General features: G+C 51.8%; 1 protein-coding gene across 8 annotated transcripts in view; it reads right to left on the bottom strand.

Annotated features, from left to right (window-relative positions):
- Positions 1–19,728, bottom strand: part of LOC104139830 (collagen alpha-1(III) chain-like) — a 123,264-nt gene that overhangs the window by 27,650 nt on the left and 75,886 nt on the right. For all 8 annotated transcript variants that reach the window (XM_068914358.1, XM_068914353.1, XM_068914357.1 and 5 more), the window contains exons 11-27: positions 15,574–15,612; positions 15,389–15,442; positions 14,357–14,410; positions 10,601–10,708; positions 9,051–9,104; positions 7,744–7,797; positions 7,553–7,597; positions 7,257–7,310; positions 6,356–6,400; positions 5,730–5,783; positions 5,583–5,627; positions 5,047–5,100; positions 4,441–4,485; positions 3,327–3,380; positions 2,260–2,304; positions 2,042–2,095; positions 1,401–1,508 (exon numbers count right to left, since the gene is read on the bottom strand). In XM_068914358.1, the coding sequence (XP_068770459.1) occupies positions 1,401–1,508; positions 2,042–2,095; positions 2,260–2,304; positions 3,327–3,380; positions 4,441–4,485; positions 5,047–5,100; positions 5,583–5,627; positions 5,730–5,783; positions 6,356–6,400; positions 7,257–7,310; positions 7,553–7,597; positions 7,744–7,797; positions 9,051–9,104; positions 10,601–10,708; positions 14,357–14,410; positions 15,389–15,442; positions 15,574–15,612 (966 nt within the window). The remainder of the gene's footprint in view (positions 1–1,400; positions 1,509–2,041; positions 2,096–2,259; positions 2,305–3,326; positions 3,381–4,440; positions 4,486–5,046; positions 5,101–5,582; positions 5,628–5,729; positions 5,784–6,355; positions 6,401–7,256; positions 7,311–7,552; positions 7,598–7,743; positions 7,798–9,050; positions 9,105–10,600; positions 10,709–14,356; positions 14,411–15,388; positions 15,443–15,573; positions 15,613–19,728) is intronic.

A 19,728-nucleotide genomic window follows, 5' to 3' on the forward strand; every position in this document is an offset into this window, starting at 1 on the left:
GGCCAGAGGAAACTGGAGCAGTGGGGCCAGAATTCCCCGCTGGTGCAAAGTGCAGCAGCTCTGAGGGTACCCATGACACTACGCCCATTGCCACGGAGAGCCTGGCCCTTCTGCCTGCTCTGCCAGGTGACGCCAAAGCTGCTCTGCCAACAGAGCAGATGTTTTCTGTGCTGCGTTTCACCTCTCCGGAGAAGGCCCTCAGCTTCGGCATGAACCTCCCTGCAGGAAGATGCAACCTGACCAGAAGCACATCATGGGACGTGCTCACCTTTTCAGTTTCTATTAATGCCTGCTCCATAGGTTACGAGGGAGGCAGCTCGTAAAGCTCTTTCTGCGTTTCTCCGAGGACAGACAGCTTAGAGCAGAGGTGGGGATTCACCGCTCGGAAGTTCACCGAGGCCAAGCACCATTTGCAGGCATTGTAAAACACAGGAACAGCGGCATACATGCAGTAAGGAGGCAGATGCCGTTAGAGGGCTCCCTTACCCTGCATGAGCTCCCACGGCCGGTGACAGATGGACTAGGTGCATAGAAATACCAGTACAGCTGGCTGAGGAAGAACTGGTGAACATGGGCTTTTGGCTGGGGAGAGCCCAATGCTTTCAGCCCATGGGAGGGGAAAAGGCAGTGCAGGGCGGCAGAGAGGCCAAGGGGGTTAGGGGCTGTGGGATAGGACCCAGGATTATGTGGTAGGCGAGAGGGCAGGCAGTGGGGGGTACTGGGACTGGGGACAGGGATAGAGCAGTGCGGGCAAAAGGAACAGAGGGGAAAACTAGGTGACACCTATGCAGCACTTCTGCACCCTCTGCTCAGCACGCTGACCCCTGGTTTAGCCCAATGCAGGATCAGGGTCTGTAGGGCATGCCTGAATCACTTCCTTGAATTCCCACCTCCTCCTTCCTGACGATGCTTTCAGTCCCCACTGGCACTGCAGCGCAGGGAGCGGGGGCTCTTCTTAACCTAACAACCTCTCCCTCCCCCGACCTTAGCAGAGCTGGAGGTCCGCTCAGCCACTAATGACCTGAAGCCCCAACGTAGGCTTCTGCAGGAATCGGCACAAAAAGGGAAAAGCACAGTAAACCGCAAGAGTTGGATGTGATGAAGAAAGTTAAGGAAGATTTCGTGCATCGCATGTCAGCTGCATGCTCCCAGCTGCCGTGGCTGCAATGCAGCATCTCTCCGGGGACTGGGCAGCACAGAGAGGACAGATCGTGGCAGGGACAGCGCAGCGGGGATGGTGCAGCAGTGATGCCCACGCTCACTGTAGCCCCCTCAGAACTGTCCCCTCCCTGCACCATCCACCTCACCATGTGACACAGAGCACACGCGTGTCCCATCACAGGACACCCTCTGCTGCGGCATCCCAGACACAGCAGACTGGACACAGTGCTCTGCCTCACCTCTGGTCCCTGGGGCCCAGCCGCTCCTCGGGGGCCTGGAAAGCCTTGCAAACCGATTTGACCACGGATTCCTGGGAGCCCTTTCTCTCCTTGGGGTCCACATGTACCCTAGAAAGAACAAAACATGGCATGTCACAGTAGGGCTTGCAACATCTCCTCTTGCAGGAACTATGAACATGAGGGACAACTGATGCCAGGGATGCCAGCCCAGCTCCCGCTGGAAGCTGGGAAGCAACTCCCTCTCTGTAGGGCCCATCATGCACTGCCCTCAGTCTCTGCATGGGGCATTTGGTCACTCTTGGTCATCACTGAACAACCCACCTCTGAAAGCATCCATCCTGAGTCAAGAACGGAGCAGCATAAGTTTTTAAAACAGCAAAACCGAGACAGAATAGGAAAGGGTAGAAACAGGATGGCTGACAGGGCACAAGCTTGATGTGAGCATGTACAGTCTGAACTATTTGCTTTTCCCCGCTCCAAAAGGCAAATATTTCTGTGTGTCTTAACTAACACTTCAGTTTCCACAACAACTCATCCAAGCAACATATGCTGGCTGGAAAAACGGCATATTTGAACAGTAAAAGAGAAAGCAGCAGCTAGAGGAATCCCCCCTTCAAAGCCAGCACCTGCATATATCATACCTTGTCTCCTTTGGTTCCCAAGTCTCCTTTTGCTCCACTTGGACCTTCACAACCCTGTAAGAGCAGCAAAGACCACCTATTCGACTGTCAATAAGTCCAAACATAGTAAACACCATGAAGCTTGCAGCCTTTCCTGGTGGTTCAGGCAGCTCTAATGCAGCTCTCCTGCACCCCCGAGCCCCAGAAATGGTTTGTGTGCCACAGGTGCCATGACTCACCCGCTCTCCTTGGATGCCTTTCGAACCTGGCAGGCCAATAAATCCCTTCAAGGAGAGAGACACAAAAAGCAAGTTAAAACACAGAACAAAACAACATGCGCACTTGCAGAGACTTACAAACCTCTCATGCTAAAAGGACAGGAATAATATAAATAAATATGGGACACCCGTTTAATTCTGTAGAGTCATTGCTGTGACTCCACAACCGGGATTTACTCCCCCGGAGGGATCAGGTGCTTTAGCCTTGTCTCTCCTGCAAGTATCAGCTTTTCAGCTCTGCGCATCAGGGTGTGAATACACAAGAAGCAAATGCCCCAAGGGATCACTTAGCACCAAGACATCATCTGAGCATGGTCCAGAAGTGCAACCTGAGCAGTTACTAGGCAGGATGCTAACAGCGGCTGTGTTCATCTGGGAGGTTGAAGGGATACAGGTCTGGCTGCCCCCAGGCCACTTCACCCTTCGGAAAAAGGCAGCTCAGCACCCAAACTGCTTGGGAAAACCTAATTGTGCGCCAAGGGCGGGAGGTGCTGACAGAACAGGGATGCGGGCATCTCTGCTAGAAAATCAATATGAAAAATAAATCTCCTGGCAACCAGCAGAGTCAGATGGCCCTTCTCAGAGCTGCAGAGCTCTGGAGGCAATGAGCACAGCCATAGCGACGCAATGGGCTGATGGGAGCTTGGGTCGCCTGTGCTAGAAGTGACACGTACAGCCGTAACAGCAGCATAGGGTCTCCAGCCCTGTATTGCCCCTGTGACACGGGGTTTTAGAGAAGCAGGCAAGGACAGAGCACTCCGTCGCCCAGCAGCGTCTTCTCACTGCGGATAGGATGCAGCAATGCTGGAGGGGGCAGGGCGCTGAGCGGATCCAGTCTCCTGCACTGCCGAGAGGGCAGGAACCAAGTCTCCCCCAGCACCTGGATGCATCCGTTCCTGCCCACGCGCAGCAGGGCACCACAAACACTGCGGGATGCTCCAAGCAGCAGGGGAGGACGGGAGGTCCCTGTGGTACTCCCCGCAGTGCCAGACATGCTTTGAGATACTTGTAGCTTCATGCAGACTTACCCCAGGGCCTTCCTGTCCCGGCTGGCCTCGCAGCCCAGGGGCACCATCTGCTCCCTGCAACACAACTGCCTTGATTAGCTAGTGCCATGCTGCTGGCATTTTGGTCTCTGCACAACTATTCCTGCGCTTCATCCCCCCGGCTTGCAGACCTTCACTCCTGTATGACCATTTCTGTAACTGCGTGGCAGGAGAGGAGCCTTGAGTGGGGCAGCAAGGAAGAGGGACAGAGTGACACAGGCTGATGCCAGGCCGTTGCTGGGCAAGGCCAGAAGCCCTGGAGAAGGCTCTTCTGTCCATAGCTATGAGGCTGGGCTGCAAACAGAGACACTGCATGGCGTTGCTACCCTGCAACCCATCCTTTTTATGTAAATCAGACCAGCCCTTGGCTGAGGAACACCACTGAGATCTCTGGTCTTCTCCCTTTGTAGGCTCAAAACTGTACTGAGTTTTGTTTGTTTGTTTGTTTGTTTTTTACTATATAAACTTTTCCTCCTTTTGGCCTGTAGATGATTATGAAGTGGACGGGGTCAGCACTGAGAACTGCCATTTCAATGGGACAGTTTCCATCAGACAGGACACCAAGCAGCAACCCAGGGACATCCACTGGCTCTTCTGTCCAGCAGCCAGACAGCCCAGCCATGTCCTGCCCCTTGGGGCTGTCAAGTCCCTCCAGAACTATCTTGCAAGGTCTACTGCAAACAGAATCTGTCTCTTCCCCTCAAAACCAGCAGCAGGGACGCTTTACCCTGCTCTCTCTGGATAGACATCCAATGGAGAGTGGTCTCTTGGGGAAGCCCTTGAGTTTGCACTTCATCCCCACCAGAGATCAAGCTGAGCTTCCAAAGAGAAGACCTCGCTCCCAGAACAGCCTGAGGGAGCCAACCTGCCTCCAGCTGGAGTTCACCTAGTATGAGCAGCGGACGGCAGGAAATATTTTGCTCCTTTCAGAGATGAAGGTATGAAATTCAAGGATGAAGATATGAGATATTAGAGCAAGGGGCTTATCCTAGGGCACGCATGCAGTTGCACTAACAGCAGAGGAAGGATGTCAGGGGTCAGATGAGCAGGAGGGTTTAGCAGGGCTTAGATAAATACACGGGCAAGAAGCTCTTACAATGCCTCCTTTTGGACCAGAGGATCCTTCTATCCCAGTTGCACCCTGGAGTGGATGAGAAAAGCAAAGGAGTTAAGAATTTGGAAGAAGAGAGAGTGGCAGTGCTACAGAGAAGGAGGTGCACCTCACTCAGCCTGGGACACGGACTGTGCAGCTCAGGGCATACATCTAGTGTCCCTCACCTTGAAATGGGCACTTTTAGGATACAGTTATCTGAGCCATGGACTCAAGGAATTGATGGGTCACGCCACAGGACATCTCCACTGACAACACACAGAGCCAAGGGTGGCCAGGGCAGATGGGGACACCCATGCACTGGGCACCCCTGTATTTTGTCACCTGAATCCCACCCAGAGCATCCAGCTTTGCTCAGCCCACGAGGACACAGGCCTTCCCAAGCATTCCCACCACTCCTTGAGACAGCCACAAAGGCCTGCAGAGCCAAGGCCTTCAAGCACATTTGCAAGGTGTAATGGGACAAGTTTCAGCAGCTCCTTTCCCCTTTTGCCAGAGCTAAGGAGAAGGCCACACGAGTGGGGACCTGCACCTGGGACCTTGGAAATACCGTGGGCTCTGAGCCAAGACAACACCTGAAACACCATTTACCTGTGTGCCCCTCAGGCCAGGGGGTCCACGTCTCCCCTGCAAGCCCTGAGGTCCCTACAAAAATAGGGTGGGATGAAAACCTGTAATTACAACTAAATCAATGCAAGCACACGGTAAAACCCACAGTCTGCACTAGGAATTTTTCCGAGAGAACGTCCTCTCTTTTGGAAATGCTACTTTCCGGAAACAGAGGGAGGGGAGAAATCCTGGCCCTGAATAATCAGGAGTCAGGGCATCCTCCTGGGACACGGAGGCCGGGTTCCCATGGGTGGGCTGAGCCAAGAGGCACGAGGGGACCGCCTCATTGCTCCTTCATGTCCCACTGAGAGAGGTCCATCTTCCCATGATACAGAAGGGATTTGCACCCCCATTTCAGTGCTTTGTGGCATGGGGTTACAGGTTTAATTTCCCCTCTCTTCTCCCAGCAATGCTGCGGTGCTGGCACCCACCATGCCAGCCAGGGCTCTGGCACTGAGCCCTCCCAAGTCAACCTGTCGCTGCAAGGTTTGCTCAAAGCAAGCATGCTAATGACATACCTTGGGGCCCCGGGGCCCTGGCAATCCAGAAGGGCCCATTTCTCCCTAAGGAGAGAGCAGAGAATAGACAGAGTGAGTGCAGGAGCCATGCAGGCAGCAAACGTCCCAAAGGAACAGCAGAGCAGTGTCCTGCCAGCACAGACCCACCTGCGAGCCATTGACTCCTTGACACCCCACCGATCCCGGCTGGCCCGGCTCTCCCTGCAAGGCAACAGCAGTGCTCAGCTCTGAAGTTGCTCAGGCCTCTGCATTTCCCTGCACCTCCACGGCCCCGGCCCAGGGAGTGAGGGGCCAAGCGAAGCACACAGAGGGGAAGGCAAAGCTGCTTTGCTGGGGTGCAGACTGGAGCTGGTCCTGGGAGTCCCCCGAGCTGTCTCGTGCAGCGAGAGGAGGCCAGGAGGTCCCCAGTCCAGGAGGGTGCCACAGAGACAGTGTCCGTGCCAGCTGGGATGCTGGGGGATCTTCGCTGGCGTGCGCGATTTTAACATCATTTTCTCTTTTTGCAGCTTGCTTTGGCTATTGTAAGGCTGTATTTTAAGTAGACGCATCCTTTTGGGCTTAAATCAGCACAAGTGAGAAGTTGGCCAGGTAACCCACCAGCCAGCGCAGGCCCCAGCGTGATGCACGCGATCCTCCCTTGCCCTCGTGGGGCAGACGTGAGCATGGCTGGGGAGGCAGAGCCACGGCAGCCAGCCAGAGCGCAGCAAGAGCTCCTCAGGTGCAAGCACCACCCAAGTCAGAGCAGTGGTTTGCATGTAAAAGCCATGACTTACCACAGGGCCAGCAGGGCCTGGGGGACCCTCTGAGCCACCTTCTCCCTGGAGAAGGAGAGGGAAATATCAGACAAATGTCATTTTTCTAGCATATTTTGCTTTGATTCTCTCCTCCTAGTCTTCACATCCCAAATTCTCCTTTTTCTTCACATCAAGCTTGAGGCCTCTTCTAAGGACCCACTGTCCCTCGGCCCAGACACAGCTCCCATTGCTGTCTGGTACAGCCCCAAGCAAGTCCCTTCCTCTCACACTCCCTTCGTGCTGGGAGGTGCTCCCATTAACTGCCACAAAACCACTTCAATTTTCCTTTTAAACACTCCATAAAACTGAGCCTTGTTAGGATGCCTCCCAAAGACTTGGCAGCAGTTAAACTGTTGCCTTGCTGAGAGCTGTGTGGAAAAAAAAACAGGTGCTTCCAAGCCTGGGCTTCATCTCATCTGAAGGTGGTCACTCCAACTAAATTATGAGGCAGCATGATCTATGACAGTTTGTTTGTCTTTAGCACCAGCCAAGAGAATTAGGTCAGATGTAAAAATCCATGCTGAAGAGGTCTGAGGGAGGGAAGGCTCCCCTGGAGCAGAGGAGAACATGCCCAAATGCTCTGAGGCAACTTCCCTGTTGATAAAAGAGCCTCCTCTAGGACAGATACACAGACGCAAAATACAAAAGGATCATGAAGATGTAGTTCAGGCTATTCCCTAACTCTCCGGAAAAAATAGTAACGGTTTTGTAAGGGGATAACCCCAGAGTGGTGCCACTGCTCTGCAAAGCCCAGCTCCTCCCTCCCACAGGCACGTCCTTTGGGTGGGAGGCAGCAGGCACCAGGACACATGGATGGGAGTTCCCCTCTGCACCTCTCTTTGGGGAGAACTCACGACACGGACACAACACAGCCACTCACCTCTGGGCCCATGGGGCCCTGGAAGCCGGCGGCGCCCTTCAGACCCATCATCCCCTAGGAGAGAAGCCCAGAGCAAGGCTCTAGAGCCAGGAACTGAACGCGGTCCATCCCTGCTTCTGTCTCTCCCCCAGCACAGGCTGCTCCTGCCTCCTCCATGGCCGGAGAGCAGCCAGAAGCGGTTAGAGCGGTGGCAGTTCTGCATGGCCCAGGGAAGGGGGAACAAAGGTACACGGAGAAAGGGAACGAGCAATCCCAGCACATCAAAGAAGATGCACAAAGTTTCTCTATTAACTTACATGAACCCCAGCAGGACCTGCAGGACCATTTTCTCCTTTCACCCCCTGCAAAAGCAAAGAGCAGCCTGAATGACTGGGGAGGAGACCGCAGCCCAGGCAGCAGGAGCCAGCTGGGGAGGATGCAGCAGGGAGGGAGGACTCTCCTGCCCACCCCGGCCAAGGCTGCGAAGAGGCGGGATGGATACACTCACTTTTGCTCCCTTCTCTCCTTTCTCCCCAACTGGGCCAGGGTCCCCTGAGAACCCCTGAAACAGGAACAACAGAGACATATGAGCCACAACTGGAGCATTGGTGGTTTCAATGCAGCTGATGTGTCTCAAAGGACTGTCTGTGCCATGGGACAGGGCTTGAGTCTGTACTAAATGAGGCAGCCCCACAAGGAAAAGCCTCACCAGCATGGTTACCCACAGCAGCTGCGGGGCATTAAAAAAAAAATTCATGAGCCTGTGTAAGTGGTGCAACAGTTCATGTTTCGTCAGCCACCAACAGCTGAGTGCCCAAGAAGAGAGGTTAAGTCCAAGGGCAAGAGATTCTCCTGCTGGATGGTGGGATGATGTTGTTCATAGGCCAAAAGGCAAAATAAGGGCCAGAAAAGATAAATGAAAAACCACACGGAATTTCTTTTTCGAAAGGAAGATACTGTGCCGAAATGACCCAGGCATTTAAACACCCCATCTCATTACACCTTATAGGAACACAGGGCCAAAATTTGTTTAGCAGCTCTAAAAATTGTAGGCAACGCTTTTGGCTTTAAAAGGTTAGGGAAAAGACTAAAGCAACAGAAAACACTAGCATTTGCTTTTTTATGGACATTTTATATCCTGGCTGGAAAATCCACTGTAACAGCAGCCAGGTGAGGAATTGCAGGTGTTTTATGCTAACAGCCCTTGAACATCCTTCCCTGAAAGAGTGGCTCTGAACACAACACGCCTTACACAGCCGGAGGCTGAGCAGGGACACACCAGCAATGAAGTTTGTGAGCTGGGATCCCACATTGCTAAATATGACAGCAGGGTACCCTGCACCGTAACATGGCCTCAGTTTGGCACTTGTCCGTCTTGCTGTCCACAAGCTGGGTAGACGTGGGTACCAGTCAGAGGGCACTGCTGGTGCAGGAGCAGTTAATCCATTAATCAAAAGCTCTTAATGCTTGAAAAGTAAGATAGAGTAAAATGAAATAAAAAAGAAAAAAAAGAATAAAAATAAAAATAAAAAGGAATAGCTCCCTCAAAATTACTTGGTGCCAGCAGACTCCTCCCGCCTCTGTCCCATCCCAGACAGGTTTCACACCCACAGGAGCACCTGCTGGTACGAGGGATGCGAGAGTGATGGGAAGGAGCAGGGCTGCAGCACCTTGCAGCCCCAGGAGCTTTTCACAGGTGGAAAAGCTGGGGAGAACATATGCGCAAGGCAGTGGGGCAACAGTGGGGCTTTGGCTGTCAGTGAATCCCTCCCCCAGCACCAGGTCGCAGAGCAAGAGAGACCACCGCCAGCTTACCTCTTCACCCTTCTCTCCTGCTGGCCCTTGGTCACCTTTAAAACCCTGCAGACCCTGCGGAGGAGGAGGAGGAGGAAGTGGATGAGGCGCTCAGGGCTGTCCAGCACCTCCACCATGTGCTGATGTCCTTGGGCCAGGCCACCACGGTGCGGGCCTGGCTCCAGCCCCACTTCCCACCTCCCGAGTGCTCAGGGATCCTCTCCCTCTGCCCACGGCTGCCCCAGTTCACACTCCTGAGGTTGCTCCTGAAAGCCACAAACACCTCAGCTTTGTTCAGTTCCTGGTACCATCCTGGAAAACCATCCTGAGAGAGCTTTCAGCCCAAGCACTTGGCGCATATCCCCCAGGGATTGCTGCCTGGGGGGGGCTGCACACAACATGGGCCAAGCTCTGCTAGCACCCCCGACCTCCTTGGTCAGCAAAGGGAAAGATACATTTCCAGCTCTTTTCTCAGCCTCTTTCCAGCAAACCCTCAGCCCAAAAAATCTCTGGCAGCTCCCCAAGGCCACTCTAAAAGTGCTCTCCCAGCTGCTTTTTTTCTTGGCTTTTTGCTTCACACATACACCTCGCACAATCTTCCTCTCCCTCCACCAGCCTCAGCTTTCACCAAGCATACTTTCATTTAACCGGTGTGAAAACCAGTCTTATGCCTTCCAGCATCAGACTATTCTTAAACCAAGACAGCACTCAACCCACCTCCCCTGCTTCTCTGCAGAGGGGATGGAGCCAGTGCCGGCTTTCTGCAGCCCTGCAGACCTGCACTTTGTTGTATTTCCCTTCCTCATCCCTCAAAATTCCCAGGCTCCCAGCCCATTTCAGGCATGGACATGGATAAGGGAAGGGATCGTCACACCCACAGCTGACAAGTCTTGCAGCTGCAACACTGTCCGGGGAATCCATGATCACTCTCACTATTCCCCCCCCTCCCCCCACCACGCATATTTCCTCCTATAAAAGCAACTGGGTAATTCAAATACAGAAAAACTAGCTGGCATTCATGCTCAAACCCGCCACAGTGAAGGATTTTGCAGAGCACAGGCTATTCCAGGGCCAATAACTGCACCTTAATGCACATGTGTAGCGTTTTACAGCCCTTTCTGTGGGGAAACATGAACTCTGAGGTGATTATCCAGGAATACCTGAAGCTCCACCTAATCGCGTTCACAGTTTGTAGGCTTAGGGGGATTACTTTAGTTAAAGGAGGCAAACGAACAGTAACAGCAGCAACCTGGCTTCTTCAGCTCTGTATTGTCAGCTGGGGCAAAAAGTCTCTGGACCACTGCCCTGTGAGCATCTTTCTTTAAACATACAGCTGGAGCAGTGTATTAGCAATATCTGGAGGAAAGGCCATGGGAGGTTTTTGGGGGAGAAGGATGTGCTGCGGAGAGGCCTGGAATAGTGAAGCAGGACTCTGCTGTGTCTTCATCCCCTCATCTCCTCCTTCTGGGCGCAGGTACAACTCTGGGGCTGTGATTTTGGCCGGCTGTAGCTTCCCATTGCACTAAGCTAGGGGTCACACTCCTCGCTCCCTCCTGGCAGTCCCTTCTCACCTGCTCTCCCGGGAGCCCCAGCGGCCCAGGCTTGCCGTCCAGCCCGGGAAACCCATCCGACCCGGGGTAACCCACACGTCCTGGCATGCCCTGAAGTCCAGGTTCTCCCTGCAGAGAGAAAAACCAAGAGTGAAAATGAATCAGAGCAACACTGCGAGCGGAGCACCGCCTTGCGCGGCCGCCTGGTCCTGGAGCATTACCCTGAGACTCAGGTTTGTATGCAAGGGGAACAAACAGAGAAAGAAAGCATTTTATTTCCACCATAAACATTGATGATAGCAAAACACTGAGGTAAAACAAAAAAACATGCTCCCAGAGTTGTAGAAAGGTTAGCAAAAGGCCCAAGTCATTATGAAACCTATAAACCAAATGCTGAGCTCTGCTTGCATCGCTTTTTACAGCAATCCTGCTGGCTAATCATCAAGCTCTTCACAAAGAGACAGGGACATCTGGCAGAGGGAAAACGTTTGCACAGCACTGCTCCGGGACAGCTTTCACCACTTCCACGTGCATCTAGGCACTGATGCGTGAAAACGTTAATCACACACAACTGCCGATCCCCTCTAAACTCAAAATACAGAAAGTAGAAATCGGCAGCTCTACAACAAGAAACAAACTGGAAGTCGGGGAATAAGAAATGCATTAGGAAAAAGTCAAGTGAAAGCTTTCTGCGTTTGTTTCTCAGCTCTGTCGCCTGAACTTGAAGCCACCCCTGATCCATGCCCGCGTGCAAGAACCTCAGCAGATCCTCTGAACTAGTTACTGCTAGCTAAAGCTTAGGGGTAGGGTTTTTTTAATTTTTTTCTTAGCCCACTGGCAATTCTGATTTAAGGCTAGATAATAATCAGTCCGGAACAAATAGAAAACATTTTCCTTCAAATAGTTTCGACTGTTCGGCTTTCTCAAAAATTTTGCAAGATTTTGTCATCGCCAAATCCAGACTTTGTTCTGGTTTAAAAAGTAAGAGGAAGTGCAGAAAGAAGCAGCGGCTTCGATTTTTCTGTTCTTTTTTAAATGAAGAGTCTGGTTCTGAAAATAACAAACTTTGTTTGCAGGAAGTTTAATAAAGAGCTGCTTGGAGGCCCTGGATGGGGTAGCACAGACGGCTACTGCCCGGGCATGCAGCCGGAGGGGATGGTGGTGAGGAGGGGGGGGCTGCACCTCGAGGGCAAGGAACGGACACCTGCCTGAGCCTGAGCGGGCTGCAAAGCCTCTGGGGCCAAGCTTGAGCAGAGACGTGAACCTTAACTAAACAGGTCGCCAAAGCTAGCCTGGGTTGGTCAAGAATAGCCCAGTTTGTCGCTCATTTTTTGTGGTGTCTTCGTGTTGCAGCCGAGGAGCCCTGCTCTGGGGCCGTTTTGCTCGGGAGTGGAGCAACAAGCAGCAGGCTCCTGGCCTTCTCCCAAGCCCCGTTTGATCCCCAAATCCTCTGGGTAGGGTCGGTTGGGGGACGCCAGAGGCGCCGAGCCTGAAGGAAAGTTCAAGCCCTGGTGCCAAAGCATGAAGGCCATCGAGTTCAACCGCTGACGGGCACCAGCAACACCCCTGCCATCAGAGTGGGCTCAGGACAGCAGCCAGCGAGAGCTGGAAAAGGCGATGCTAGCGCCAAACCACAGCCGAGACCCCAGCTTGCGGCCGCCTGCGCGGCGCAGGGGCCAGAGCCACCCGGCGACGGCAGCTGCTGCCCCCAGAGCGAACACATCAGGCTCACAGATGTATCTGAGGAGAGGAGGAGAAAAAAAAAAGCTCCTTTTCATTTCTGTGCTAATCCCGCCATGAGCCACTGTCTCCCCTCACAGATCCTGTTTATGTGAAGATGGAGAATAATTTTGTACCTTTTGATTAAGCTACACTGACAGACGCCAGTGTTTACATTCAACTGGCTTAACACAGGCCAGTGACGGCTTCCAGATGTTGGCAGCTGGGAAAACACTACCCACACAGGGCGTCCCTGCTGCAGCTGAGCAGGCCTGGAGGGTAATGGGCCACCTTGCAGCAGGATGTCTGACAGAGCAGTCTTGCATCTAGGCCGAAATGATGTAGCTGCATTCCCTGCCCAAGATATCGGGTCTCTGATTTTTTGTAGGCTTTCTTGGCTGTACTGTGAAGGTTCAACACAGCTGTCAAGAACCAGCCCGAGTCCTGCTTGCCGTCCCTGCCATCAGGCTGGTAGGTACAACGTTGTCTGACTGAGGAAGGCTGCTTGGGTCAGGCCAAAGGACTTTGGCATACCTGAGCCATGCCTCTTGAAACCTCCCCACAGCAAGGATCGCCCTTTGCAGCCTACGTCCTCCTTCAGCTTTGATCCTTGCAAGCCCAGGAACTGGCTCCTCCCGGCCTGGACATGAGGCCACACCAGCAGATGCCCTGTGCGAGCCAGGAAAGCTCTGCAATGCTTCCACACTGAAACTCGAATGCCTCCAGGTGGGCAGACGGGATGAGGCTCCACTACCCTTGGAAGGCTAGAGCATGGGCAATGCTAAGACTCATTTCAGAAAGCTCCTTCTGTCTGTGTCCAAGGACAGGCCACTGTGGCCTGTCCCTCCGTCCTTGGCACATCCAGCCTGGAGGAGGCTCCTCTTCTCAAGGCAGAGGAAAAGCCACCCAATTTTTAGGGAGGAAGATTCAATGACAAAGATGATGGCAGGGAGAAAGGAAGGTCGTTGCTGAAAGGGAGCAGAGGGGACCAAGGTGCTGTGGCTGAGGACACCAGGAAGGGATGCTGCATAGGATGGGAAGCACAGGAGAGATGAAGGAAGGAAACTGCTTTTGTACATTGGTGAGCAGAGAGATGAGGAGCAGCAGCAAAGGATGCTGCCGTCCCTTCTGAGCGTGCAGCACCCAGGACAAACAGGCTTCAGAGCAAGAGAGGCAGGTGGGCGCCTGAGGGAACACCTGCGAATTGGCTCTGACGAGATAATATTTAATTCGGGATACGCCAGCTCTTCCCACAAGGGCTGGGTACCAGCAAGTGCTAGTGGGAGAGCGAATGGAAAGCTCCAGTGATGCTCAGGGATTCGGCCATCTGCTCTCCTTTCATTGTATCCACTGGGGTATCCAAACCCCTTACCCAGCTGTGCTTGCTTGGTCCCAGGGGACAGCCGGGCTGCACGGCAGCTCTTCTCAGCAGAGCATAGGAAGAAGGAAGAGCCACAGAGAGCTGGAGATTCACATAATTCTTCAGCCATAGCTTAAGGGAAGGAGATTGATGGTTTCCAGAACATGATGTGCAGACAAAAGGACAGTGTTTGGGACCGCCCCTACCCCAGCGCATGCTCTTCTGCCCGGGAGGGTATTGCAAGACACAAAGCAGAGTCCAGCACCCAAATGGACTTTGTTGAGCAGTCACTCGCCCATCTGGCAGAGGGTCTAGGAGCTGCAGCACTGACCTGGTCAACACAAGCCCATAAAAGCCCTCTTGCAGGGAGAGCCAACCCTGAGGAGAGGTCTGGAACATTATCTCTGTGCCACTGCACATGAACCTTCAAACCAGGCACACACTTCCCAGCAGAGGTCCCAAACCAGGAGCAAACCTTATTTTTACCACTTTCCTTCACCCAGAGCTCCCATCTCTGATCTAAGGGGACGCTGGGCCTCCTGGGATTCCCAAGGACAGTAACAAGGGCACACTCGATACCTCTCCAAATAGGGCCCTCTGCACAGCTAAGCCCCATGCCCCACACTCCCATAGCACCCGGCGGCTGGGAACTTCCGCCAGCCTCCCCAAGAGCAACAACACGAGCAGGCTGCACTTACCATGTACCCCAGCTGCCCTTTTTCACCTGGCTCCCCTGGATATCCGGAAGGCCCCTGCACACAAACATGGATCGAGTCAACAAACTGTCGCTGTCCCCCTCAGCCAGCCCAGATCACGTTGCAGTATTCGCCGTGCTGAAAGAAGCTTGGGCCTTGCAGCCTTGTTCCCAGATACTGTTACAGGGGGAACAACGAACAATGCACAAAGGTAGCCTTGGAAATGGCAGGCCGAGGCTGCAGAGCAGCGCAATTTGCATCAGAGCGCCCTGCGGCTTCACCAGAGACTGCCCTCGCCTCGCTGCCCTCGCCGAGTTTATGGCAAGGGCAGATTTAAGCATCTCCAGGCAGGCAGGAGAAAATCTGGTTCTCCATTGCTTTAATGCCTTATGGGAGACCAGAACATAAAGGGTCTTTCCTGCCGTTTTGTCTTCATTTCTTTTGTCTTGTACTACTGCCTTTTTCACAGCCCTGCCCCCTGCTCTGTTTCTACCACAGTTCAACATGCACAAACCTGCTGGGGACATCACCATTAAGTAGGAACCCTGACTGGTGCTGGAAGAGACACCACAGGGTATGGAATCGCAGTGGGGTTGGGTCCTACATAAATATTATACCATCTATTCTTAGGCTTGCTTTTGGGCATCTATGAATGGATTTATACTGCACTTACACAAACAACTGGCCATACACAAGACCAATATTAAGAACCTAATCCTCCATGAACATAAACCAGCACTGTTCTACTGAAAGAGCCTGGTGGAGAAAGGATTGGGGCTGGTTTGCCAAAGGGAGTTAGATATCAAACATCGCTTGATTTTCGGAGGAATGCAGACAAGTAAACCATTAGGCTTCTTTGAAATCCAATCCCAAGGCCTTTAATTATAGCACACCAGAAACAACCAGGGAGCCCAGGATTGCTCAAGCAGCTTGAGACATTAACTCAGACAGCTTCCCAAGGAAAGCATGAATCTCAAAGGGGCCAAGCCAGAACTGCACCACAGAGGGCAAACTCGAGTGTTTTTTCTTACTTACAGGTACTCCTGGCTTCCCTGGATGTCCTGGGGGCCCAGCGGGTCCAGGTTGTCTCTGGATCAAAGAAAAAGGGGAAATGTTGGTAAAACAGATCTCACTGTTACAAAGCTTGGAAAGAGGAGAATCCAACTGATCAAGCAGAGGAAAAAGCAAACACAGAAACTTACTTAACAGTCAGTACTCACCGGCCAGCCTGCATGCAGAAGCTGGTAAAATGATGATTGCTGAAAGGAAAAGGGGAAAGAAAGGAAAATGTCAAAAAGATCCCAGCAGAGAAATACCCTTTTTTGCTGTCTTCAAAGTCGTTTTCCTGTTGTTTGGGAAGACACAGCTATGAGGCATTCCTCTTATTTATTTATTTCTTATGCCAGGTGAATACAAGTCACAGAAGAAGATTCAATCTGAGGACACAGCACAGCTAGGTGTGGAGAGATCCAAGGGACATCCTGGACCCATGAACTGATTGAAATACTGCCCCCCAAGCACCTCTCTAAAGCTGCCCCCTCAAAAAACACTTTCAGAGCTCTAAACTGACAGTTTCCTCCTGTTTCTGCTGAGAAAATACACTCTAGCTGCTTGGTTGCTGGTCAAGATTCACTGACACGCTCAGCTGCCTCCATCCCTGGCATCCCTACTCTCTTTTCCCTACAGCTTCCCAACAATTCACTATGTCCTGACATTTTACAGTCAAGTAAATCACTTACAGGGTTACAGTGCTCACTTTGCCAGTTTGGCTGTACCCCTCCTTTTATCCCTCCTTCTGGTCAGCCACTGCTTAAGGCCCACCCACGTTTGCTGCTGTCTGGCAACAAAGTTCTCAGGGTGTTTTACAGAGGACTTCACAGGCTGTTTCGCAGCACAGAAGTAAGCCTCGAGCAACTCTGGGGTCAGAAAGCCCCAAAGAAAGCCACGAGACTTTTAACCACTGGGCTGCCCTTTCGAGGACCACAAAATTCAAAGGACAGGCTCCTTTGGCACTGCGATGAAGCAGGACTTGCAGCAACAAGAGCTACCTGTTGTGCATGTGTCTCCCTAAGGAATGCGAATCGCAGGGTTCAAGGCACCTGCAGAGATTTGCAAAGAGGCACTGGGAAGTGCATCAGCAGTAAAGTGGCAACAGGTAGTGCTTAGCCCTGAACGCTCAGTTTGGGAGCTTGCTGCTATGGGACGATGCCAATAGGACAAGCCAAGGATGCAGGTGAGTCTTCAGCCAGATGTGCTGATCTGTGGGGTGCTTAATGCTCCTGGAGATGTTCTCTTTGGACAAGAGCTATAGATTGGTCCGGGGGAAAAATCAGGCTTTCAACAGATAAACAACACTGTATAACTCAGGGTGGGTTACAGCTCTTACGCAGCCTGCAGGCGCCAAGGCCAAAAGTCAAGGGTATCTTCATCCTCCAGTCCTGCAGCACAGCCCATCCATTGCGCTGCCTGGGAATATGGTTTTTAAAACTAATGTGTAGCCAGAACATGTTTGGATACTCTGCTCCCTCTCTCCAGACCTCCCACATTTCCCAGCTGGCACGGCACTCTCCCCTGTTCTCCATTCAGTCAACCCTTCTCAAGGGCTTGCTTTTCCTTCCTTGCCACTGGGGAGGAAACCAAATCAGTCAAATAAAAATAAATCTGCTTCTGCTACAGAACACTCTTCTCTGCACAGCCTTCACTGTGTCCCTCCACTGCACTAAGCACATCACGGGTAGTTAAATACATAGGTTAAAAAAAAGGGTTATATTGGGTTCTCTCTCTCCAAAGAGCCATGCCCACCCTTAACCAGAGAGTTGGAGAAACCCATGGGGAGCGCCAGTGGCACAGCACAGCTGGGACCAAGCAGCCACATCATTCGGCCCAAAGAGATTCTCTCCACTAGAAAGCGCTCTTTGCCAAACTCCAAGGGTTTTGCAGAAATGTGCTGATTTTGACAGAGGATTCAGCAAATGAAAGCGGAATATTTTGCTTATGTTTTCTACTGCAGTTCCAACAGAGCACTAATGAACTTTAAGGAGTCTATTAGATTTGACACTTAACAGAATAAACTCCCATCCTAGAGAATCAACTTTCTCAATAATGTAATTTATAATTTTCTAAACTGAGAGTTTGCATAAATTAGTTATGAAAAACATCAAATTGATCCCATGGTGAACTACACTCAGATGTTTTGACACAGCAGACTGCCACAGTCCAGAAACCACATCCCCTACTAGCTCCATTCGAAACCCCAGATGAGGAGACTCCCTTGGCAGTCGTGGCCATACAGGCTTTCTCCTCACTGCTCCTAACAGCCAAATCTCTTAGGTACCTCCATTTTTCAGAATATCAGATGATCACAAAGGAAAAAAAAAAAACAACTCGCGTGCCACAGGAGCAGCTTAGCCCATAGTACTGCCAACCCAGCATAAAGGTCTGAAAACTCCATGGCACAGCCATTCCCAAGACACTTTTCTCAGGGTTTTGGGCAGTGAGAGATGACCAAAAAATACACGGGTGCATCTCCAAGCTACTAGCCACCCTCCTGTTCCTCCAGCAGCACAAAACGACAGATGCTCAGGAGCCAAAACGTGTGTTTCATCCTCCTCCTCCTCCTCCCTCCTTTTCACTCCACACTAGCCCACAGTGAGGCCAGACATATGGTTCAGGCAGCTCCTCCAAACTCCAACTCACATCAAAGGCTAAAAAGCCTACCTTGTTCCTTGCCCAAAAAAGAAGCAATTAGAGGAACAGGATTCCCATGTGCTCAGCAAGGTTTTTACCTAGCTTCGGGCTTGGGGCCTTTGGGAAAACCCTCCTGTCCTTCTCCAAAGATCAGCCCTCTGATACCAGAGAAGAAAGAAGGGAAAAAGCCAAGGAACTCATTAACAAAAATAAACACAGACCTTTCAACATATGGAAATATTTCTAATAATAAGTGGAGCTCTCGGGACAGATGATGGATGGATACATTTAACTAGCTCTAATGCTGCACCAGGCATCTCGGTTCCTTTCAAGTTTATCCCAAATTGATTAACGTGAGCAAACGTGCACAGTCCTTGCCAGTGAGCAAGGGCTGGGCCACAACCCCCTCGTACAGTCAGTTCTCATTTCCCTCAAAAAACTGTTCACAAAAGACTTTTGGGGGGGCTGGAGCACGGCCAATGCTCTTGCCTTGTCTTGTGAATCAATGAACTCAGGTTCACTTGGGGCAGGGTATTATTTCATTAGGCTTCAAAAAAAGAATCTAACATTTTAAAAGCACAAAATAACACACAGGAGACCTGAACTCTCACTTCAGATGCCAAGAGAAGGGGAGAGAAATTAACTGCTCTCTGCATTTAAGCAGGAAACAGTGTGCACTTTCCTTACAGCAGCTTTGCTCAGCAGGGCAGCTGAGTGATGGGTATGGGGATTCCAAGTAAATGGAGGGGACAGAGAATGGGGGCCTCTGGTTCCTGTATGGGATCTGTCCTGTGAAAGTCCAGCACAAGACTGGGGCACAGAAAATCCTTCTGACATCTCTCCAAGCAGCAGGCTATGCTCCAGAGCATGGGCTTTGCTTACCTTCCCATGCTATGCCATGCCATGCCATGGCTAGCACATGTTATTACCATCAGAAATAAATGCAGTCAGAGAGCTGCATTAGGTGCTGGCCTTTCAGTGGTGGCAAGTCCCTAAAGGCTAGCTACTCTTTGTGTGGAGCAATATTTTCTTATGTTCTAAAGTTACCAGCTCTCATTTCCCAGCCTGACCTCTTACCTTTAAAGTTAGGAGGAGAGATTAAAAAAAAGGACTCCAGCACTGCAGATTTTTAAGCTCCCTAATTACTCCAGGAGCTACAATTCTCCTTCCTCTTTCCAAGGCCTCTGGGACTTCAATGGCTACTTAAGTAAATACTGCCTGAATTTAAGATAGTGATTCCCAGGGCAGCTCCTGCTCTCTGATGCTTCCTGCTCCTCTAGAGTTACACTGAGGCAGCTTCTCGGCAAACCCAACGTCTGTCAACCTACCGTGAACAAAAACACAGGATAGGGGTTGGGTTTTGCTCCGTTCCTTTGAGCAGTAAGGCTTGTTTCACTGGAAAGGAGGTAGGAGAGAGAATTTAGTGTCCCGGCAGCTGCAACTCTTTGGAGCAGTTCCTGGATGTCCCTTGCTTCCCACATCCTTCTTGCCACACTGGCCTGACAGGTTGCTCCTCTGACTTGAAGTTCAAGAGGCTGAGCCCACTACAAAGCTCGGCAGCCCAAGGATGTCCCCGAGATCGCAAGCGTTTGTCTCATAACAGCAGCACTGTCCTAAAGCTCGCGACTTCTCTGGGCCCTCTCCAAGCGCCCCAGTATCTTGCAGCTGGCTCCACAAGCAGATAGCCC

Source organism: Struthio camelus, chromosome 20 (assembly GCF_040807025.1).
Source record: "Struthio camelus isolate bStrCam1 chromosome 20, bStrCam1.hap1, whole genome shotgun sequence".
Taxonomy (NCBI): Eukaryota; Metazoa; Chordata; class Aves; order Struthioniformes; family Struthionidae; genus Struthio; species Struthio camelus.